A 25165-nucleotide genomic window follows, 5' to 3' on the forward strand; every position below is an offset into this window, starting at 1 on the left:
ACGAGAAAGAAATGAATTTATTCTTAAGGCATAAATACATTTTATACGCAATTGTGAACACCTTTTGAGCGGTCTGAACGCACATACCAGCGCGCGAAGTAGTACGAATGACCCTGCCGAGCAGAATCGCCAGCAGTTTCCAACGGTGCCACCTTGATGCGTCCTAATTCACTTCAAGCCCCTTGATCTTGTAAATAGCGACACTCTCCTCCGCGCGCGCGCTTTCCTCCTCAATTCTCCTCGGATTTCTCCCCTTTCCGGGCCGGTGCGGTGCGCACGGCACACTGAACCCTCCAGTGGCTCGCTGTATTCGCATTACAATCAATGCGCGCGCTTGTTTATTCGGCCCTTTGAAACGTTATATGGGAATTTATCCCTTGTGAAACTGTCGTGACGAAAGTACGCTTCCGATAGAACGCGCGACAATTTTTTTTGAAGACGCTTCGATAAAAACAAGCGGAATCGCTCCGAAAAAATGAGTACCAAGCATTGGCTGAGCGCTTTGCCTCTCCGTAGCCTCTTGGGCTGTTCGTAACGCGGTGGTGTATTGAGCGCATATAATGTAAGCAGCATAGAATATACACGCGAATTTGTGTCATAATCGTGGCTCTTGAAAAGCTCAAGGAAGGTAGCCAAGAAGACATGTGATAGCTTATTTAAAGCGAATTCGCGTGGGCCAAAAGCCTTTGTACCAACCAATGTCACTGTGCAAAATACGTGTTCTGTTTGCGAAATAGGCAATATAGAACTTAACGCACGCGCCTGTATTTCGTAACGATGAAACGACGAGCATCACCTCTGGGACTACCCTAAGTCTCTAAAAAAGAGAAAAAAAAGGCTGATTGCTCACAGGAAAACTTCCAAGACTATGGCAATTGATAATCCACTTACAGCATTCAAGATGTAAAAGTTTATCAGAGTTCAGGGAGATTATGAAACGCGCGTGGCTTGTGCGTTATGAGCATCCGCGATTAACACATGCCAGATACATATAACTTCGCTTTCTTGCGTACGGCTATTTACTTCACGACAGCTGCCAAGATATCATTAAGCGCTTGTTAATTGACTTCACTTTAGTTTCGCTTAACCAGCTCACGTTCATAAGCCTATATGCAGGAAAGAGGATAATTGTTTGGTTTAATTCAACTAAATAATTCTCATTCCGCTTTCTCGCACGATGAAAATCGATAACAGTGTTTCATAACTGACGCCACTGAACTACAGAATGATCTAGGCGGCGCCGAAGGTGGCGGACCCGACCGGTAGGTGGTTCGAAAAAAAGTGCCACGTTAACAGCGAAGTATGTCAACTCGGCGCTCACTCACACACACACATATACACACACACGCATGCGCACACACACACGAACACACACGTGCACACACACACACACACACACACACACACAGAGAGAAACACACACAATTACGAGAATAGGAGAATAGAATAGCTATGAACTCATAAATTGCATACACTGGGAAACTAACGCACGCGTGAAAACACAAAAAAAAGCGATACGGCGCGAAGAGTCAACAAAAAGTTCAGCGACTCACTTAAAAAAAAGAAAACCTATATGCACAGTTATAGGTGCTCTGTATTGAACTGAGCGAAGAGTCCGGCTATGTAAAGGGCATTAAAATCTCCATGCAACTTCACCTACCAATATAAGGAAAGCTGAAACAATCACCTCGCAAAGAACGACGTGCGTAGAAGGGGCGAAATCCTTTCTCGCGATGTTATGCAGCCACTGCTTCCGGCGCACGACATTCCGTTCTCCTCGGGGGAAAGAAACTAATACTAGCCCTCTCTGTGACCTACTACTGCATTGAAACACGCAACAGCAAGGCATTTCCACGGAGAACCAAGCTGGGATTCCTACGGAAAGACGGAAAACCTGAGGAAACGTTCGGAGCGGCAGGGCGACCACCGCTGGGAAGGCGCATGGCGGGCGGAACTCAAAACGCGCGAAAGAATGTTTCGCGCTGTTTTCGTGACGTCAGGGTCATCTGACAGGGTCGTATCGCGCGCCGCAGCCATTCAGCATGGCAGATGCGCCGGCTACGCGAAAGAGGGGGAGAAAAAGAGGAGGTTAACAGCGCCGGCGAGGGTTTCATGGCGTAGATCAAATAGTGCCGCGACTTTCCAACATCAAGGGGTTTTAAATTCACTTCGCTCGCAGCGACGCCACAATATTTTTCCACGTCGAGCGCCTCACTGCAAAGCATGCGCCTCCCCAGCCGCTCGCCCCACTCAACCGTATTCTAGTACACTGTAGTTTGAAACGCCGCTTTCGAGAGAGAGAGAGAGAGAGAGATAAAACTTTATTTTGTCCATGATGGGGTCTGGGGGCGGGGGGGGGGGGGTTGGAAGACTAACCCCCAGGCCTCCCCTTCCTCAGACGGTGGCCAGCCTTTGTTTTCTGGCGGCGTCTTCGGCCATCCGGACGGCCCAGAGCTGCTCTTCTGGGTCCAAGCTGAGCAGCAAAGTCTCCCACTGCTCGGCCGTAGTTATCATGTGTGTAGTGTTAGTGCGGTGAGTGTTGGTGGGTGTAGCTTTCGGGCATGCCCAGATGATGTGATCGAGGTCAGCGCGGGCCTCGCAGGCTTTGCAGAGTGGGGAGTATGCATCGGGGTAAATTCGGTGGTATAGCACGGGGTTTGGGAAAGTTCGCGTCTGAAGTAGTCGCCAAGTGGTGGATTGTGATTTATTCAGTGTTTTGTGTGCTGGTGGGTAGCGTAATCACTCTCTGCAGTAGTGGAGGAGGATTTCTCTGAATGTGACCAGGCGGTCGCGCGCGGGTCCGCGGTGCAGAACTAAGGGCTCATCAGGACCGGAAAGACTCCGGAGACGGATGATGCGCCTGGTGTGCGAGAGCTCGGGCGGCATCGTGGGCGGCTTCGTTTCCAGCCAGACCCGAATGACCAGGGGCCCAGATGATCTGTACGCGGCGTTGCCTTGAGGCGGGAGTGTCGGAGAGTATTTTCTGTGCTTGGGGTGCTATGAGTCCTCTTGTGTAGTTGCGAATGGCCGTTTTTGAATCGCTGATGATGTAGTGTGCATTGGTAGAGGCATAAGCCAAGGCGATGGCAGTTTCCTCTCCTTCTTCGGGTTGAGTGGTGAGTATTGATACGGCCGCGGCGTAGGCGGTACTGCGAGCCCGCGACTACGGCGACCGCCATGGCGTTCTGGTGGGGGTATTCTGCGGTGTCCACGTAGGTGACATCTGCAGGCGTGGTCGTTGCGCTTTTGTAGATGTTTAGCTCTGTCTGCACGTCGCTCCTGATTGTGTTCTGGGTGCATATTACGAGGTATGGGCGATATAACTAACTGAGCGCGAATTTTTGGAGGGACGGGTACTTTTGGTCCGAATTGGGTGGTGTAGGTTATGCCTAGGGTGCGCATAATGTGTCTGCCCATGGTGGAGTTGGCGAGTCGTTCATATTGGGTTATACGCTGAGCTTTAATAAGCTCGTCTATGGTATTGTGAAGGCCGAGGGCATCCAGTTTCTCGTTAGATGTGGAAATTGGAAGCTGTAGGGCTTGCTTATAGGCCCTCTTAATCATGGTGTTGAGTTTGAGCTTGTCAGTCGTATTGAGGTGAATTAAGGTACGGGGCGACGTAGGTGATCCTACTAAGGGCGTAGGTGGTTACCAGACGAATGAGGTTGTTTTCTTTCATGCCGTGATGTCGATTTGCGATGCGTGCTATGAGGCGATTGGTTTGGTGTACATGACTATCTAATTGCTTGAGCATCTCCGTGTTTCTGCCGTTTTGTTGGATGCGTAAGCCAAGTAGAGCACTGCACGGGCCGGATTTTTCGGCCCGAGCCTGGCCCAGGCCCGCTTTACAAGGCCCGAGCCCAGCCCGGGCCCTTAATACAGAGCCGGAGCCCGGCCCGGGCCCTGGCGTGCATGACCGAGACCAGCCCGGGCCCGGCCCGGGCCCGGGCGTTCATTAATAAGCTTAGCTAGGGCCCGCGTGTGCATGAGCAGGCCCGGCCTGTAAGAGAAAAAGAAATCTTTTTTTACTTACAGATTGTACAGTATCTTTCAGCCTCACGTTCTCGAGGTTTAATCAGCTGCAGTATATGAGCAATAAAAGGCCGAAATCTTTGTTTCTCCCACGGGAACATCAGTAATCCGGCCCATTGCCTGTGCTGCTATTCTTCCGTTGGTGCCCATGCACTTACCTTGATTTGTACGATATGGTTCTATGATGTCATTTAGTATGCAAATATACAGGGTGTTTCATTTTAGCTGAACCAAATTTTAAAAAATTGCCTGTTGCAGATTGCACAATTATATAATAATCATTGATCCAAACTACTCGATGAGGCGGTCATTACTTCCACGAGAAAACAGAACGCCTAATTGAAGAATTAACATAATTACGCTAATTAACTTTTTTATTGATTATTTTACGGCACATCTTTCAATCTACGAATTATAGCCGCTGAGTTCGCAGGCGTATCCACTTGGAACGAATTCTCAGGACTTAACCAGTTTCGAGATAATTTTCAAAGTGTCCGACAAAATCAATCAAATCAATTTATTCTCCAATATACATTCTTGACGGTCATTTTGGACTAAAAGCTACATACGTAGCTTGACGTTACCCAAAACACCAAGCAAGGCAATAGTACGTCATCAAACAGTGTGCGCACATGTAGAATAATTCACCTATATTTCCAGCTGTCGCTGGAATTCCTCACGGACGAAATAGCTATGAACGGAAAAACAGAATATTTCCGTCACGGCGAGTTAAAAGAATTCGGAAAAGTTTTAACAGAATGCATTTTAAACAACACTGCAATAGCAATCATCATCATCATCAGCCTATATAAAATATACAATAGCAATACTAGCTATACAAAACAACGCAACACCAGCTATACAACATAGCATGAGACTGAATTTTACAAGATTAACATTTGCTAAGAAAACGAAACAGGATGTACATTATATACTCGGAGCCATACACGAAGGCAGAATAATAATCACATCAGATATATTACAAGCTACCAATGTATGGGCTGAGTTCTTACTGAAATTATCGACATTTTTGTATTTGTTCAAAGTGAATGGTAGGTTATGTATTAACGACTGATGCTTATTGTGTTCTGAAGTATGGAATTGCCCATATCTCAGGATTTCTTGTGTTCGCATTAATGCGACGACGCTCTAATGAGGATAATTGTTTTATGTAGTTCCAAGCTGACGCTGATGGCCTAATGAATGGTCAAAATGCCTAATTGAATATTTAACATAATTATGCTAATTAACTTTTTAATTATTCATTTTATGGCACATCTTTCAATCTACGAATTATAGCCGCTTAGTTCGCAAGGCGTATTCACTTGGAATGAATTCTCAGGACTGAACCAGTTTCGAGATATTAATTTTCAAAGTGTCCGACGAAATGAATGGGCGTTCCAGCTAACTTTTTGAGGAAAACGCTGTTTTATGCATTGAAGCACAAAACGGGCCTTAGCGCTAATAATGCAATAGTATCGACACTGGTAATAGTGCAATCGCAAAAGCGGTAACATGGAAATGGTTTCAGGAGTGGTTCTTTGTATAATTTGTTTTTCTTACGCGGAAACAATGTTTCAGTGGAAAATAAAAATAGCGTAGTTTGCACTGCCGGCGCAATGCTAAAGAGACAGCGGAGCTGATGGGCACCTAGCTAGTCCTGGCTTTTTGGCTAGGCTAAGCACTACCAAGTCATCCCCAGAATTCCCCGTAATTGATTTATAATTGATTGATTATCGATTAGCTATTGATTGGCTTTCGATTCTCTATCGCAAGATATTGGCCACGTATTTGGGCTAGGCTAAGCACTACCAAGTCACCCACAGAAGTTTCCGGAATTTATCGATTATTGATCGATTATTGACTAGCTATTGATTGGCTATCAATTGCCTATCGATGACTAAGTTTAAGTAGTCCGCACCATTCTTAGCTAAACTTGTCCAGGCTCAGCTTGGCTAGTTCACAGGAGTATGTGGCATTGCGCTTGGACCCTTTCTGCACTGCTGCCAGGATCAGCCCACATTTTTGGATTCAGCGGACACATTAGGCCCGGCTGAAACAGCTCCGCTGTTAAAAATGAGAACTTCATCTGTTTTACTATTTTCTTTGATAAGATATAGTCATGTGATAAGATATACAGTCAAGAGAGCGGTGTGGATCTGAGAAGAAACCGGGATAACCGATATTTTAGTTGACATTAAGCGGAAAAAATGGAGCTGGGCCGGCCAGGTAATGCGTAGGATGGATAACCGATGGACCATTAGAGCTACAGAATGGATATCAAGAGAAGGGAAGCGCAGTCCAGGACGGCAGAAAACTAAGTGGGGTGATGAAGTTAGAAAATTCGCAGGCGCAAATTGGAATCACCTATTGCGAGACAGGGTTAATGGGAGATCGCAGGGAGAGGCCTTCGTCCTGCAGTGGACATAAATATAGGCTGATGATGATGACAGTCAATTTGCACGTGTCACTTCAGCTTGGCACAGAATGCATTGAACCATGCAACGCATAACGGTTGCGTGTGCTCGAAGGCCTACTTAGGTCCTTTAATGAGCGGGCCAGAGTCTGGCCCGGGCCCGTGGCTTCAAGCCCGAGTCCGGCCCGGGCCCGCGGCCTCAAGCCCGGCCCAGGCCTGTGGCTTTGAGCCCGGGCCCGGCCCGGGCCCGCCAAAAAAACGCTTCGGACGGCCCAGGCCCGTGCAGAGCTCTAAAGCCAAGGATACGGATGCTAGGCACTGTAGGTATGAGTTGCTGATGCACGTGGAGTTGTATCTCGGGGTGATGAGGGTCTGGGCGTCGACCTCGCCACGTAGGCCTGTATAGAAGGAGCTCCGATTTCTGTGGGGAGCAACCAAGGCCGCGTGGTTCTACGTATGCAACAACTTCGTTGATGCCTTGCTGCAGCGTGTCTTGGATGTCCCCGTCGCTGCCCTCGGTGACCCACAGGGTGATGTCGTCCGCGTAGAGGCTACGCTTGAGGTTGGGGACGCTAGCGAATGCACGCGGTAATCCGAGCAAGGCCACGTTAAACACAAAAGGGGACAGAACCGATCCTTGCGGCGTACCTTTGCTGCCAAGGTCAATAATTGGCGACTGCAGCCCTCCGATGGTGATGGTGGCAGTGCGACCTGTTAGGAAATCCTTGACGTAGTTATATGTTCGGTGTCCAACCTGGAGTTGTGCCAGTTGGGTCAGTATGGCCTCATGCGTGACGTTATCGAAAGCCTTAATTAGGTATAGCCCCAAGATGGCTCTGGTGTCCAGCCTCGAGCTTTTATCGCCATCGATAATTTGGTGTTTGAGCTGAATCATGATGTCCTGAGTAGAAAGTTTAGCGCGGAAGCCAACCATAGTATTGGGGAAGAGATCGTTGTCGTTCATATGTTTGTGTAAGCGTGTGAGAATGACGTGTTCCAGGACCTTTCCGGCGCATGAAGTAAGTGAGATGAGGCGGATGTTTTCGAGTAGGAGGCGCTTCCCGGGTTTGGGAATCATGATGATTTTGGCTTCTTTCCATTGTGGAGGGAGTTGTCCAGTTTGCCAGTACTCGTTAAAATAAGCCGTGAGGGCTGTTAGAGAATCCTCATCTAGGTTGCGAAGCATTTTAATAGTAATGCCATCAGGTCCCGGGGCCGAGTTAGGGCGGAGTGCGAGGATGGCTGCACGTACTTCTGTTGAATGTATGGGCGCGTCCAGATGGTCATTAGCGGTGCCAGTGTATGCTGGAGCGGGTGTAGTAGGTTGAGGTCCTACGTAGCGGTCTATCAGCTCTTGAAGAATTTGTGCGTCCGTGCCCGGATAGGTGTGAATAATCTTTTGCAAGTTGTGCTGTTGTGTGTTCTTGCTGTTGGCCGGATCGAGGAGGCAACGAAGGATATTCCACGTTTTGGGTAGGTTTGGTTGCCGCTCCATGCTGTCGCATGTACTGTGCCAATTTTGACGAGTAAGTTGTTGTGCATAGTCTTCGATATGAAGGGCGAGCGTGGCAATGCGTTTTCTGAGCGTTCGGTTGAGCTTGTTGCGTTGGTATCTGCGTTGCAGACTGGTGAGGGCTTCCCACATATGCAGTAACTTGCTATCTGCCATTTTTTTCTTAGTAGATACCGAGCGTGTCTTTACAAACTTTGTTCAATTTTATCGCACAATCTTGATTTTAACAATTTATATCTTTTTATGAGTTACATCTCGTTAATAAAACCTTTATGTGTGAAAAGTGCATTAATTTTGCTTTGTGTTTATGTACTACATTTGTAGTGGGGAATATTCATGTAGCGCTGTGGGCACTGCCATCGCTTCGGCATGAGACCCGAGCTCGAGCTGCTGATGCCAAGAGCCAGGACTGCATACAAAGCCAGTTGCGATCCCTCGGACGAGCTTCAATAAATTCCCCATTCATTTTGTGGAAGTGCTGGGTAACCTCGAAAACTGGAACTCCGAAGAAGGACGCTACCCACTGCTGCGACCATGTCTGACGACACCGCCCAGGAAGATACACGTCAGCCTCCAGCGGTCATCGTTTCTGGTGTGTTGCGCCAGCGTGATCCTGCAATCTTTCGCGGCACCGATGATCATGACGTGGAGGATTGGTTGTCATCGTACGAGTGGGTGAACCGGCACAATAAGTGGGACGAAGCCACCAAGTTGCACAATGTGTTGTTTTACTTAACCGGCGTCGCGAACCTCTGGTTCCGAAACCACGAACACGATTTCACCACATGGAGTGCATTCAAGACCAGTTTTGCAGAAGTGTTCGGGCGCCCTGCTTTGTGCAAGCTTCGCGCGGAAAAACGCCTACGTGGGCGCGCACAACATCATGGTGAAACGTTCATGAGCTACATCGAAGATGTCATTGACCTGTGTAAACGGGTGGATTTCTCAATGACAGAACAGGACAAGATAAAACACATTATGAAAGGCATTGATGAGGACGCCTTTCAAATGTTGTTAGCGAAGGATCCGCGTACCGCGGCCGACGTCATGAATTTGTACCAAAGTTTTGACGAGCTACGGAAACAACGCATCCTAGCTCGACGCCCACCACCCACGGTATATTCGATAGCAGCATTGGCTATCGGAGACAGCCAGGCAACTTTGCTGACGCAGATAAAAGAACTTGCGCCGAGGAGATCGCGTGAAAGCTCCCCATTTTGCCAACCACGCAGACGCCTTTTCACTCTTTTGCTCCAGCGATCCGACAGATGATTCAAGAGCAAGTGACCAAATCTCTTACATCTCCGTGTCAGCCGGCTCCCGTGGCCGTACCTCTGACGTATGTTGAGGCGGCTGCACGGGCTCGCCTACCGGCCTTCAGCACCTCGCCCCCCGTTGTTCTCTCTTCCGCCTTTGTCTTGGCAGCCGGCGGCTCACTTCTTCGGTGCGCAACAGCAGGATACAAATCCTTGGCGCACTGCTGATAACCGCCCCATATGCTACGCCTGTGGCACCCCGGGACATGTAACGCGCTTCTGCCGCCGGCGTTTCCCGGCCTTCATGGGCACCGCGCGGAGCCCAGCTACGGATTCCGACCATTTCGTGTGCCCCAACAGCCGCCACCGGAAGTCTACGTTGCTGATGACGTACCAGCTCCGGAGTCACAGCCCTTTCGTGCTCGTCTCTCGCCTTCCCCTCGCCGCCGCTCCCTCTCACACATGCGTCGTCGGCCCAGTGCTGTATCGGGCATGTGCTGCCTGCGCTACCTTATCAGAACAGCACTGTTATCACGCGTGCGTTTGCCTTTATAACAGCGTACCAATAAACCCTGCATTGCTTCTTCCTGCCATCTTGTAGTTGCCTCGATCTTTACCAGACACACGTCGCGCACGTTACATGGTGTCAGAAGTGGTCACTTCGGGTCGAAGCGTGAATCCGGCGGAGCCCCAACGATGGAACTGACCGGTAATCTCTCTGAGCAATGGAAGCGCTTCAACAGAAGTTTGACCAGTTCATAGTGGCGACCACGACGAAGGAGCAACCCCGCACTGAAGCTGAAAAAGCGGCACTCCTTCTGAGTGTGGCTGGTAACGAAGCACTTGACGTGTTCAACACGTTCAAGTTTGAAGCACAAGAATCCAAGGAAGATTACGCAACAATCGTTGAAAAGTTCGAGTATTACTACTCTGAGGTAAGCGACGAAGTGCATGAGCGGTATATGCTTCGCTCGAGGAAATATGCACATGGGGAACCGTTCGAAAAATTTCTTCGAGACCTAAAAAAGCAAGCTGTGCAGTGCAATGTTGGAGAACAGCGTGATTCAATGATCCATGATCAAATAGTGTTCGGCACGAATAACTTAAAGTTGCGCGAAAAAATGCTTCGCGAACAACAGTTGACGTTAGTGAAGGCGGAAGAATATTGCAAGGTTTCCGAATCTGTGGCGCAACGAAACGAGGTCTGGAGGGCCACGGACATCCACATTGAAGCTATTGCGGCGTGCGCAACTGTACCGAAAAGCAGAAACGAACAAGATGGCAACAAGCACTACCGTTGCACAAAGTGCGACCGGCGGCATAGACCAAGGCAGTGTCCTGCATACGGAAAGAAATGCAACGTATGCCACTTGCCCAATCATTTGGCTGTGTGCTGCCAAGAAACGTCCAAAATTGCCGAAGTCAGCAAAGTCGACTTTGACGATAACTCCGACATCCCAAAGGTTGGTGTTGGGAACAGAACTGCCAAAGACTGGATAGTGGAAGGTGAGCTTACGGGCAAGGTCTCCTTCAAGGTAGGCACCGGGTCACAGGCCAGCTTGCTGCCATTTTCGGCGTACCGGAAAATGCGTGCGGCGGTACCGTTGATTGCTGCTACCTCGGTACTATGGGCCTGCAACGGAGGCGTCATAACACACTTCGGAGCAACGTCGCAGGAGGTGACGATAGGAAATACTTCCGCCACAGTCAAGTTCTTTGTCGTCAAATACGGCAGTCAAGCCATACTAGGACTGGAAGTGAGTGAAGCCTTAGGCCTTTTTAAACGCACAGTGGCCACTATGAGCGCCTCAACAGACTACGAAGCAGTGACGAATTTCCAGCACCTCTTCCAGCGATTCGGCGGCTTGAAGCAACCATACAGCATGGTCCTGCAACCAACAGCGGTTCCTGTCGTTCAACCAGCGCGGCGTATTCCCCTGTCTCTGCGGAGCCCTCTTCAGAAAGAGCTGCGAAGACCGGAGCGCGACGCCATCATCGTATGTGAGAGCGACCCCATGAACTGGGTAAGCCCTTTGGTTACCGTCAAGAAAAAGGACGGCAGAATTAGAATTTGCATGGACCCCCAGCAAATTAATGAGCACATAAAAAGAGAACACTTCCAGCTCCCAAGAAGTGAGGATATGGAAGGGGAATCGGCAGGCGCTACTGTATTTAGTTGCTTGGACGCAAACTCCGGCTTCCACCAGATCGCACTTGACGAGCAAGCGTCATAAATATGCACTTTTGCTACCCCTTTTGGCAGGTACCGTTACCTCCGATTGCCCTTTGGTATCGCCTCAGCGCCTGAAGTTTATATTTGAGGGCCTTCCTGGTGTAAATGTGTACATTGACGATATTTTGGTATGGGGAGCAAGGAAACAGGAGCACGACCAGAGATTGGTTGCGGTCTTGAAGGCGGCCGAACGAGCCGGCTTAACATTCAACGCAACAAAATGCCGGTTTGGTGTTACGGAAATACAATTCCTGGGCGATATCATTGGACGTGACGGCATCTCGCCAGACCCAAAACTTATCAAAAGCTTGCTTGAAACGCCGGAACCCCAAAACAAATGTGATATTCGGCGCATGCTTGGTGTAATCAACTACGTTGCAAAGTACGTGCGATGGCTTTCTGAGCGGACTGCGCTTCTCCGAGCGCCTTATTAAAGCACACTCATTGTTTGAGTGGACTGAAAACCACAGAAAAGAGTGGAAAGGCATTACTCAAATTCTAACCATTACACCCGTCCTCACCATCTTTGATACCCAAAGGCAGTCCAAAATAACATGCGATGCATCAAAGGATGGCATGGGTGCAGCGCTCTTGCAGTGTCACGATGGTGATAAGTGGCGCCCAGTGGCATATGCATCCCGTGGGCTAACACAAGCTGAGCAACGTTACGCGCAGATTGAAAAGGAGACTATCAGCATTTCGGTCGGCTGTGTGAAGTTTCACCACTTCGTGTACGGGCACAAAGTTTTTATTGAGACTGACCATAAACCACTCCAATCTATTGCTGCGGAACGGATCTGCGACATGCCTCCCCGCCTTCAGAGGTCTTTTTAAGACTTCTGAAATATGATTTCGTTTTGCAGTACGTACCAGGAAAACACCTCGTCTTGGCCGACATGCTGTCAAGATCGTCTCTGGCTAGTCACGAAGCACATCGCTCGCGCCGCTGACGACGTCGAGGTGCACGCAGTGCAAGTCCTGGGCTTCTTGGTCACGGACGCTACGCGACACAAGCTGGTGCAATAAAATGCGTGTGACAGTTACTTGCGCACTGTCACCTCCAGCTTGTCAAGCGGTGAGGGCCTGCAGGGTGAATTAAGCTGTTTTTGCCAGAACTTTCCGTCGTGGACGGTATTTATTTATTTATTTACAGTAACCTAAGGGCCCAGAAGGGCGTTACGGAGGGGGTGGGTACAATAAACGATAACAAAACAACATGGTCAAACAATTAGTAGTATTTAGAGTGATAAACTCAAAATATGATCAGTTATTGCAATCTTGAAGGATGATGCCTCCTCGATGCAGGCGATGGAGGGGGGAAGGCGGTTCCACTCGGCACTGGTTTTTGGCAGAAATGAATCGGAGAAAACATTTGTGCGACAGAAAGGAATGTACACTTTAAACCGATGATCAAGGCGCGACGACATGTACGAAGGTTCTGTAATAAATTCTTGTTTAAGTGACTTATTTTGATAAAGGATTTTTTGAAAAAGGCCGAGACGGGAAATCTTTCTTCGATGGAGAAAGATTGCTGAAAGGAACAAGAGTTCGGTATTGCTGAAAGGAAGATATTGCTGAAAGGAACAAAAGTGGTCATACCAAAAAGTGTGCGACGTGAAATCCTAGAACGAATTCATACTGTGCACATAGGATTGCAGAAATGCAAAGAAAGGGCACGACGTTTTGTTTTTTGGCCCGGGCTGAGCAACGACATATCCCTACTGATTCACAATTGCTCTACTTGTCGAAAGTTTTCATACAAGCAACCGAAAGAACCGTTACTCATGCGCCCAATCTTATTATGTATATGGGTTCAAGTTGGTGTAGCCATTATTTTAGGGGGGGGGGACGTTCGTACGTCGTAGCTTGCGACGCGCTTTCAAACTTCCTGGAAGTCCAGAAGCTCCAGGACACCACTGCAAGAACAACAATTTCCGCACCTAACGCAATGTTTGCCAGGCATGACGTACCTCTGTAGGTGCGCACCGACAACGGGTCGCCGTTTTCAAGCTATGAATTTGCAGAATGCACAAGAAAATATGACTTCGCTAATGTAACATCCAGTCCGCACTTCCCACAGTCCAACGGTCTGACAGAGAAAGGGGTACAGATCGTGAAAGCCCTCTTGAAGAAAAGTGAAGACTCACGCTAAGACTTGGCTAGGCTTGGCCTACCGCTCTACACCACTTGTCGACGGCGGATCACCTGGACAATGTCTTCAAGGCAGGCTTCTCGGGTCGAATGTACCGGACTTTGGCGACTTGCAGTCTTCGTCAGTCAAAAAGCATTGTGAGAACAACGGCAGCAAGCCTTTATCACCCATGGATAAAGGGTCGATCGTAAGGCTTAGGGACGCAACATGGTCCCGAAAGGTATTGTGATGGGAAGAACGTTTCCGAGGTCCTACGACGTGGAAACAGAAGGTGGCCGAGTGTTTAGACGTAACAGACGGCATCTCCTTCAGACTCGCGAACAGTGGACAGCAAACGAGAGTGATGATGATGACTGCGGTTCGCCCGAGAGCATGTCCGCTGACTCTAGTGCAAGTAGCTTCGTTGATGTTACACCGTGCCACCGTGCAAGCCTCCACACCCGCATCCTCAAGCCTCGTCCGACGATGGCCCGACACCAACTACAGCGCACTACGTGTTATCTCCTCCTAGGCCGATGCAGTTCCCAGAAGATCGGGTCGCACCAGTAAGCCACTGCAGCGGCTTCGTTACGACGCGGCCTTTAATCAAGTAACCTGAACTGTTGTGCTTCTTCGTTACCCCTCAGAGGATGTATCGGGCATGCGCTGTCTGCGCTACCTTATCAAGACAGCAGGGATATCACGCGTGCGTTTGCCTATATAGCAGCGTGCCAATAAACCCTGCATTGCTTGTTGTTCCTGCCATCATGTAGTTGCCTCAATATTTACCACACACACGTCGCGCACGTTACAAGTGCCAGTACTACTGAGGCGGAAAACTGATTTCGGCAGTTCCTCAGGCAAGAACTGCGTCGTCGTCGGAACATCGAAGTTCTCGCTTCTCCTCCTCTAACGTTAGTGGAGTGTCAGTGGATGGCATCAAATCTCTTGCGCTCGTCGATACAGGTGCTGCTGTATCCGTGATTAGTGAAAAGCTTTGTCGTTTATTACGGAAAGGGACCATGACGCCTTCGGTACTATCGCTTAGAACAGCCACTGCTCAACAAGTTCAGCCAATCGCTATGTGCATTGCCAGGGTGCTGATTGGAGACATTTTGTACTCTATTGAATTCTTTGTGCTAACCTGTTGCTCCCACGGCTGGGATTTTCTGTCGCGCCATCATGCCGTCATTGACTGTGCACGTGCTGACGTTCAGTTCTCCGTTCTGTGCGATTTGCCTTCTCACGACTTGCAGGTTCCTGATGTTGGCAGGATCTGTGTAGCTTCAGGTACTGACCTTCCTCCTCACAGAGCGGTATTTGTCCCTCTTTCATGCACATCGCTTGCCGACTTGACGGTCTTGTTCACACCCGCTGCCATCTTCAGTCGCCGCCACCCTATATCGTTGCCTTTCGCCCTCTTCAGGGTTCACCATGGTGCTGCAGAAATACTGGTTTCTAACTCAAATTCGCACACTTCGGCTTTGCGCTGTGGCGAGAGTATTGGCACCATTCAGACTCTGGACGCTGACGTTATTGTGTCTTTCCCTGTTGCCGACGACCTGGCTACAGCTAACGTAGCAGCACTGACGCCCCGTGTGCCATCTAACCGGATCTCACCGGATGTTTTTGTCATTCGACCCGACGTCGACCCGACACAACGTGAGCGACTACTAATCCTTTTGACTGACTTTCAGGCCTCTTTTGACTTGAACTAAGCGTCATTAGGCTACACGAGTACCGTTTCTCACCACATTGATACGGGACGTCACGCACCATTACGCCAGTGACCGTACAGCGTGTCATCCACCGAGCGTCGTCTCATTGCTGAGCAAGCTGCGGACATGCTTCAGCGTGGTGTTATCAGACCTACCTGTAGTCCTTGGTCGTCTCACTTAGTACTAGTTAAGAAAAAAAGATGGCTCGATTCGTTTCTGTGTGTACTATCGTCGCCTCAACAAGATTACACGAAAAGCCTCCACCGCGCATGGATGACGCCTTAGTTTGTCTACATGGTGCCGAATTCTTTTCTTCTTTGGACTTGCGATCGGACTATTAGCAAGTCCCGATGGATGAGTCCGACCACTCAGAGACAGCTTTCATTACGCCTGAGCCCCCTATGAATTTACGGTGATGCCATTCGGCCTATGCAATGCGCCCGCGACATTCGAAAGAATGATGGACAATATTTTGCGAGACCTCAAATGGAAGACGTGTTTATGTTACTTAGACGACGGAGTTGTTTTTCTCCCGGATTTCACCACTCACCTCACTCGTCTACGCGAAGTTCTTACTTGCCTTGCCACCGCCGGCCTTCAACTTAACTTGAAAAAGTGGCGCTTCGCAGCACGCTAGCTGACCATACTTGGTCACATCTTTTCCAAAGATGGCGTCCTTCCCGACCCTGACAAGCTTCGCGCTGTCGCAGAATTTTCGCGGCCGACTACAGTGAAAGAGCTCCGGAGTTTTGACCGTCTTTGCTCTTATTTTCGTCGCTTTGTGCGCAATTTTGCCAGCATCGTCGTACCCCTGACGAAGCTCCTGGCTTAGCCTGGTGACCTTAGTGATTGGACTCCGGCATGTGAAGAAGCCTTCATCACTCTGCGTCGTCTGCGTATACCTCATCGCCCACTCTCCGTCACTACGACCCGAGTGCTCCGACCGAAGTTCACATGAACGCCAGCGGCGTTGGTCTTGGAGTTGTCCTTGCGCAACGCAAGCCTGGCTTCCCGGAATATGTGGTTGCCTACGCGAGTCGCGCACTCACAAAGGCAGAAACAAATTATTCTGTCACAGAAAAATGGTATTTGGCTATAGTTTGGGCTTTAGGCAAATTTCGCCCTTACTTGTATGGCCATCCCTTCGACGTTGTGACAGACCACCACGCGCTGTGCTGGCTTACGTCAGTGAAAGACCCATCGCGGCATCTTGGACGTTGGGCTCTTCGACTCCAGGAATTAGACATTCGCGTCATCTATCGCTCCGGGCGTCAACGTTCTGACGCGGATGCGCTCTCCAGGTCACCCATGCGATCCGACAACACGCCAGCCTCACCCCGGGAGTACCTGTTTGCTGTGCTTACTGTTTCTGACATGCCTTCTGAACAGAAAAAAAATCCGTGGATTGTGTCCCTCATTGACATTATCACTACTTCTTCAACGGCTACATGACCTCGAGGCCTTCGTCGCCGAGCCACCCATTTTGTGCTAAGGAACGATATCTTGTACCGCCGGAACTATCAGCCAGACGGTCGCAAATTGCTGCTCGTCATCACTCGCTATTTGCGTTCCGACATATGCACGTATTTCCACGCCGACCAACAACAAGCTCATGCTGGCGTCCTGAAAACGTACGAGCGGCTCCGCCAGCGGTACTACTAGCGCGGCATCTACAAATACATTCGGTCATGTGCAGCCTGTCAGCGACGCAAGACAACTCCTCATACGACAGGCCCACTGCAACATTTACCGCATCCAGCAGGTCCTTTTGACCGAGTTGGGATCGACCTTTATGGGTCCCTTCCATGTCCCTCTAACGGAAATAGTTGGAAATTGTCCCAGTAGACCATCTAACGAGATACGCCGAAACTGCTGCACTTGCTTCATTTGCACTTGCGATGTCGCAGCGTTCATCTTACGGCATTTCATCTTACGGCATGGCGCACCGCGAGAGCTGCTCAGCTACCGAGGCCGTGTCTTCTTGTCGGACGTTATTAATGAGCTACTGGCCGGGTGCCACACTACTCACCGCATAACTACGGCGTATCACCCACAGACTAACCGTCTAATGGAACGGTTCAACCGCACTCTTGGTGACATGCTCACAGTGTACGTTGAGTCAGATCATTCCAAATGGGACGACGTCCTCTCTTTTGTGACCTACGCGTAAAATACCGCCACTCAGGCTACCACAGGCATCTCGCCATTTTTTCTTCTTCATTGACGTGAACCATCCTCTACCCTTCCGTATCAACCGGACGCCTCTGAATTCACCCTCATTTCTGAAGTTGCTTGAAATGCTGAAGAGTGCCGTCAACTGACTCGCTCATTTACGTCGGATACACAAGGCATCCAAAAAGTTGTCGCAGTTTCACCTGAAAGGCGAAGCATCAATTGCGATAGCAAACTTGTAGAGAGCTATACGGAGTAATGATATTAGCTTTATCAGCTCTATAAACTTGGACATGCAGCAGCATCGGCAACACGCAGAACTGTTGTCGACGCCATCGGCGTTTTGCCCGCGTTCACTCAAAATGCGTGCGGCGTTGGTGACTGTTGCCGGAGCCTCTGATATAAATAGGCACTTGGTGCCGCAGCTAAACGTCGCCTCCCTTCCCTCCCCCTCCCCCACGGCCTCTCGCGCGTCGGAAGAAGGCGCGTTTTCTCTACATATGTGGTGATTGTAAAGGAGAAAAGAGATGCCTACTTCTGCAGCCCTTAAGCAAGCACGGCGCAGAACGCGCGTTTGTTCTCCGCCGTGCGTTCACTCCCCGTGAAAGACGCGCCCCTCGTGCCCTTTCACTCGCACATACAGCGTTCGGTGCGCGGCGACGATTTCATCTCCAAATGACGTCATACGGAACCTCACGGCGACGGCGACGCCGACGGCAGAAATCTGCTTTTGAGTGTCCATATAATTGCTATCGCAAAAAAGATCGCCGCGACCACGATCAGCCAACACAGTCCTTCGCCGTGGATTCTCACGTCTGGCTTCGGCTGCCATTCCAATCTCCAGGCCTTAACCCAAAGCTTGCTCCAAAATATCAGGGTCGTACCGGATCGTCAAATGTACATCGCCTGTGAACTATGTGGTTGAACCGGTGACACCATCTTCGGACAAGCGCCACTGTAGCCGCGAGACGACGGTTCACATCACATTAGTTCACATCAGCCGTCTGAAGCCGTACCATGACCCCCTCGTCGTGTCATCACCTTAGGTCGCAAGGATGGCTCATCTTTGCCGCGGGGGCAATTGTAGTTTGGAATTTGCATGTAGCCCTGTGGGCACTGCTATCGATCGCTTCGGCGCGAGACCCGAGCTCGAGCTGCTGATGCCATGAGCTAGGACTGCGCATACAAAGCCACTTGCGATCCCTCGGACGAGCTTCAATAAATCCCCCTTTCACATTAAATATTGCGGGCAGTAGTTCCTTCCAAAAAAAACACACATCTGGCGTAACATTCAAAAAACACCTATTTTCTCCATAGTAGGGAAAGATTTAAGCTATTGACCCGAACAGTTTTGTGTTGTACTGTTTTCACTGAAATCAGGTGAAGGGTCTTGTATTCGGAAAAAGAAAACCGCGACCCCTGAGCACCGTGTTAGCTAGACAAGGAATTCAATGAAAGGATCGACACCGGCACAGTCGAACTGTTTACGTCTCCATGGGCATTCCCAGTTCTTACCGCAAAACGAGATGGATCCACATCCCTGTGCGTCGACTATCGCAAGTCGAATGCCATGACGGTGGGAGACTCGTATCCGTGTCCATCCATTCAAGAGATCAACAAAGCCCTATAAGATGCCAAGTTTCTTAATACTTTGGACTGCGGTGCGGCTATTTGCACATACGATGTAACCAAGACCGCATTACCGTGGCAACGTGGCTTCTCTCCGTTTTTGCGCATGCGTTTTGGCCTAAGCAATGCCCCCAGCCAACGCCTCCTCTAGAGGAGGCGTTGCCCCAGCACATACCAGAGAATGACGGACCTATTTTTTCGTGACGCTAAACACAAATTCGTTATTTCGTGCTTGGATGACGTCACCCTGCTTTAGCGCTTTTTTGACGAACTTCTTCAGCATTTGCACACTGTACAAAAGCGCATGCACGATGCTGGGCTGAGTATTTAACCGGGGGATAACCAGCTGGTCACGTCGAAGATTGACTTCAGTCAATCAATCAATATATATTAGTGGTATAATAAGAGAATACAATACAGGTCAATATGCAGAAGGAGGTCCCAAGGTTACAAAAAGCAGGCGACACCTCCTATATAGGTTAATACACTATAAGACTGATAAAGTGAAAATATAAAAATTGTCGCAGTTTCACCCGAAAGGCGAAGCATCAGTTACGATAGCAAATTAGTAGAGAGCTATGCGGAGTAAGGATAGTAGTTTTATCAGCTGTACAAACTTGGACATGCAGCAGCAGCAGCAACCCGCAGAACTGTTGTAGACGCCATCGGCGTTTTGCCCGCGTTCGCACCGAACGCGTGCGGCGTTGGTGATTGTTGCCGGTGCCTCTGGGGGCGGCTCGGAGGTATTCGACGAGATCAGAATGGGACACTCGTCGAGCAGCATCGAAAATCTTACCCACCTTCTCGCCTCGCAACGTTTTTATATAAATACGCATTTGGTGCAGCAGCTAAACGTCGCCTCCCCTCCCTCCCTCCCGTCCCCCCACTGCCTTTCGCGCAATGGAAGAGGTCGCGTTTGCTTTCTATATATGGTGATTGTAAAGCAGGAAAGAGACGCTTAATTCTGCAGCCTTTCATGGAGCACGGCGCAGAACGCGCATTTGCTCGCCGACGTGCGTTCGCTCCCCGTGAAAGCGCGCGTCCCTCGCGCCCTTTCACTCGCACATACAGCGTCCGGAGCGCGGCGACGATTTCATCACCGTTAACGTCATACCGAACCTCACGGCGACGGCGACGGCAACGACGACGCCGACGGCAGAAATCCGCTTTGGAATGTCCATATATTTGCTATCGAAATAATAATAAAAATAACAGTGTCAAAAATTTCAGCGATTGCCTACAAAATCATCATGAAACAGAGTTAACAAAGCTGGCGGGACGCAACAGTTACAGATTGAATAAAAGTATTTATAGCTTTCGCGTAAATACCTGTATGGGCATTATTGCTTTCAGTTCGAAAGTGAATGAATTCCATGATGAAATGAAGGAATAACAATGCTAATTTTCCCATAATTTGGCTGTATTTTAGGCAGCAGAATGTTATTACAGACTGCAAATCTAGTTCTGTTGCGATTACATAACATGACAGCAGGAAAATTGTCGATTATGAGCATGCGATGAAAAGCCTTAAAAAACACTACACACGCACTGTAAATATGTAGTTCTGAAATAGGTAATATATTAAGCTGGACTAAAATAGGATGTGATGGCGTCAGTCGACTAGCGGAGTAGTAAGTCGCACGGGTTGCTTTTGCAGTTTCTTCAGATGCAGTTTATTCAGGTCTGGGCCGTCCAGCTAGCCGAGGCAGCCGCTGAAACCCAGGGAATCTCGGCCGTCTGCTAGGCGGAGGGACGCTGCGTCCGCCCTCGTGAATTTCTGGCACCATTAAAGTTGAATCTCTCTCTTCAGAGGCCAAATGTTAATTGAATATGAATTACCGCATGATGTAATACATTGATGTAAACATAGGTGACTCTGTATCAATGCACAATACAGCGCTTTGAGAGTGTTTATGCTAAAGACCTTTCGAATTTAAGAATGCCATGATTGCATATGAAGTCATTTTACAAACGTAATTGATATATTGGGGAAATTTCAAATTGCTGTCAACTATAACTCCTAAAAATGATGTATGATCACTTAGAGGAATGGCTACAGAGTTGACATAGAGGCCGAGAATATTTAGAAATTTTTGTTGGGTGTATAGAAAACATGAAGCTAGTTTTGGACGGATTAATTAGAGATAAGCTCTGTTAGAGTTGCGCCACTCTTCGAGATAGGCTAACTCAGCTTGAAGGTTAGATACGTGAGATGCAGAATCAGAATGATGAGAAGAGATAGCAGTGTCACCAGCGTAAAGTCAACAAGAAGAAAAGTTAGGGTGAAGGGGTAAGTCATTATTATATATAAAAAATAATACGGAACTTAAAATTGAACCTTGCGGAACAACTCCATTAATAGAGGTAGGTCTAGATGTAGAGTTATTGATAGAGATGGCATGAAACCTATTAAGAAAAAAAAGCTTTGTAATAGTGTCAATGCAGGACCAGTTATACCGCAGTACTCTAATTTACAATAAAGAATTAAATGGTCAATACTGTCAACTGCTTTTGAAAGTTAACAAAAATATCATGCGATGTTACCACTATCAATGAATTATATATTTTTGTCAGTGAAACATGCAATTGCTGTATCAGTGGACAGTCGGTCCACTGAAACACCTCAAGATAAGTTTGACACGCTCTTTGAGAAAATCAGAGCACTCTATTGTCAATGATAGATGGAAAGGACTTTCGGAGAAGCATTTGCAAAGTATATTCAAAACTTACTTTTGAAGTGAAAGGCTGCATCCAAACTGAGAATCTGTCCATCCAAGCATTACACTTTACTAGAACTTTGCGAAGAAAGCTTTTGTGGATACCATCTAAAACACATTCAAGGTTCAGCCTTTCACACAAAATCTTTGCTTTCTTTTTTACTTTTGACATGGTTGAGTCCTCGCGACATAGAAAAAAAGTTGTCGCAGTTTCACCTGAAAGGCGAAGCATCGATTGCGATAGATAATTTGTAGAGAGCTATACGGAGTAATGATATTAGCTTTATCAGCTGTATAAACTTGGACATGCAGCAGCACCGGCAACACGCAGAACTGTTGTCGACGCCGTCGGCGTTTTGCCCGCGTTCGCTCAAAATGCGTGCGGCGTTGGCGACTGTTGCCGGAGCCTCTCATATAAATAGGCACTTGGTGCCGCAGCTAAGCGTCGCCTCCCTTCCCCCCCCCCCCACCCCTCCCCTACGGCCTCTCGCGCGTCGGGAGAAGGCGCGTTTGCTCTACATATATGGTGATTGTAAAGGCGGAAAGATACGCCGACTTCTGCAGCCCTTAAGCGAGCACGGCGCAGAACGCGCGTTTGTTCTCTGCCGTGCGTTCACTCGCACATACAGCGTTCGGCGCGTGGCGACGATTTCATCTCCATTGACGTCTTACGGAACCTCACGGCGACGGCAGAAATCTGCTTTTGAGTGTCCATATAATTGCTATCGCAATAAAAGCGAACCGAGAGCTTCATCGGCTTTAGCCTTGAACAGGTCTTTAGAAAGAATAGCAAAGCGACTTGCCTTATCAACTGGCGGCACAACCACTAAGTGTTCTCTAAGGTAGTTAGCAACACGTTTGACCGGGACAGATTGAAGGGCTTTGCGCACACCAGTAGAGCATGTAGACTCGTGCAGAATTGCAGCGGGCTTACTCCTCCGGTGCATGACGGGAGACATGCCGCAAGCGCGAAAGTAGCTGAGGGCCCAATTGCTTCGGCTTGGTGGCAAACTTCACACAGAGGCGGAGTACTTAATTCACTCACGTCTCCAGAAAGGTTCAAGCCCTCTGTGGAATGGTTGACTTTCAGCGCCACATGCCTTTTTCTGGTGATTTTCGAACATAGCTAGGGGAGCTGGAACGACCAAATGTCCTCCGTTGGTTGTTCAGCAATACGAAGATGCTCGTAGAAACACCCCTTCACATGAGTATATCGCGATGTCCAGACACAAGATCTACAAGTAGTTGCAGGTAGAAGCGAGCTTCCCTGTAGCACTCGGACTTCAAGCTCTTCAAGATTCAAGCCCTCTGTCTGTTCTCAATTTTTTGTGTGCTTCACTTGCAGCACTATTTACAGTGTAAATCTAATATATAGTGTCGAAGCTGCCGTAGCTACAAGCGGCAGGAGGAACCAGAAGACTTGGGTCTTTGTTTTCAACGTCGACTTTCTCGCGTAAAAGGCAAAGTCGAAAAATCCTAAGGGCCATATACTATGCGTGCCGTTCCTCTTACGTGACGTCCCAATCCTCGCTGAAATGGGAAGATGCTCATTGTCGTTCGCAATATTTTTTTTTTCATGGCTTCCTAATCTCCCTAGAAAGGGCTCCTGTGCAATTGGGAAAAGTGTTTAACTTAACGTTCTGCTTCTATCTAGATAAGAAACAACGCAAAAATTCGAATGTCAGAACTGTTCCATTTGTTATGCCTCTGCATTAACTGACGTAGCAATTCACCCCATTGAACAGCGCCCCTTGTAAAATAAATTATATGTCACAGGTGCAGCTTTTCCTCTAAACATTTTAAATACTATGAACAAGAGTGGTTCCATGCAGTAGGCCAACTGGTAAAGTCAAGAAACGTACTTCTCTAGAGATTCGCCACATTCAAGCACTTATTGTACAAAGCAATCGTCAAGCAGAATCACTAGCCGTCATGATCATGAACGGCGAGCTGTTAAAGAGACGCAACAACATAACGTTTTATAATTATTTAATACTATGGTTTCGCGCACGGCTTCAGCTGTCAACACACATTAACACCCGCAGAAGCACACACGCACACACAGACACGCACGCACGCACGCACGCACGCACACACACACACACACACACACACACACGCACACACACACACACACACACACACGCACACACACACACACACACACACACACACACACACACACACACACACACACACACACACACACACACACACACACACACACACACACACACACACACACACACACACACACACACAAAGAACAGATTCAAAAAATTACGCCGGCACTTCACCCTCACTTCACGTTTTCTTTCGCCAAGGTACAAGCAAGATGCTTTTTGTGCCCCCAATAACAACAGCAACCGACACCTGAACCCAAAGGCACGTGCACGCACGTGCAATTACTCACCTGTAAAAGACAGGCAGCTCTGCAGCGCGCCGTGTCCAGCCGGGCAGCAGAGAGCAGCGTCGCCTGCTCCGCATCCTCCCAGTGGCCGGCGTCGATGCGCGGCAGGACGGCGCCGGATGACGCGTCGAGAAGCGCCCGCACGCTGACGGCGGCGGGAAGCGCGAGCAGCAACAAAACAAACGCCACGGCTACGCGTGGGCACGTCGCCGTGTTCCTCGCTTTCATTGCCACCGAGGCAAGACCACTCCAGACGACAGCCGTGGTCCACTTCTGGCCCGGTCTCCTCCACTGGTGTGCGCTGCCGGCGGCATTCTCCAACGGGACGTCCGCTGTCCCCGCCGTGTCCGTACCGTGGCCAGTTAACGCGAGGCTCTCACCATGTACAGTTCATTTTCCTCACATTTACACGCTCGTGGGGTTACTCTGCTGAAAGTTTGTACCTATGGCACTCAGTATTTGTCCAAGTTACTGTCTGCTTCACAAAGAACTGCTGTCCGGTTTCCGCGCTCTTTAACCGTGCACAGTGCGTCCTGACCGCGCCTCGTGATAGACTGACGGACTTCGTCGTGTCATTTTCTTTCCCCCTCATCCTTTTCCCGTCCCTTTACCCGGACGAGCAAACCCCCCCCCCTCCCTCCCATTCCCTTCCTATCGCACTCTGCTGCTGTTCCGCTGAACGGAAGAAGCGGGAGGGTCCACTGTCTCCTCCTCTCCACGACGCCGACCGTCGGCGCCAGAGAGACGCCAATTCGAAAATCGATGCTTCTTTCGTGCCTCCCGGCGCCTTTCCTTCCCCTTCGGCGATTCCTCTATTCTCCCCTCCCCTTTTCCCGCTGCTTCCTCCTAGCAGGAGAGGGGGAATCCTGCTACGTTGAGCGCCCGCGTGCCGTTTACCCGGAGAACGATCGCTGCGGCCTAGTTCGTGCAACGCCACC

General features: G+C 49.2%; 1 protein-coding gene across 1 annotated transcript in view; it reads right to left on the reverse strand.

Moving 5' to 3' along the window:
- LOC119459313 (uncharacterized) overlaps positions 1–24754 on the reverse strand; it is a 294125-nt gene extending 269371 nt beyond the window's left edge. The window contains exon 1 of the mRNA XM_049671656.1: positions 24231–24754. Within this exon, the coding sequence (XP_049527613.1) occupies positions 24231–24455 (225 nt within the window). The 5' untranslated portion in view covers positions 24456–24754. The remainder of the gene's footprint in view (positions 1–24230) is intronic.
- Between the last annotated feature and the right edge of the window lie 411 nt (positions 24755–25165).

This window comes from Dermacentor silvarum, chromosome 7, assembly GCF_013339745.2.
Source record: "Dermacentor silvarum isolate Dsil-2018 chromosome 7, BIME_Dsil_1.4, whole genome shotgun sequence".
Taxonomy (NCBI): Eukaryota; Metazoa; Arthropoda; class Arachnida; order Ixodida; family Ixodidae; genus Dermacentor; species Dermacentor silvarum.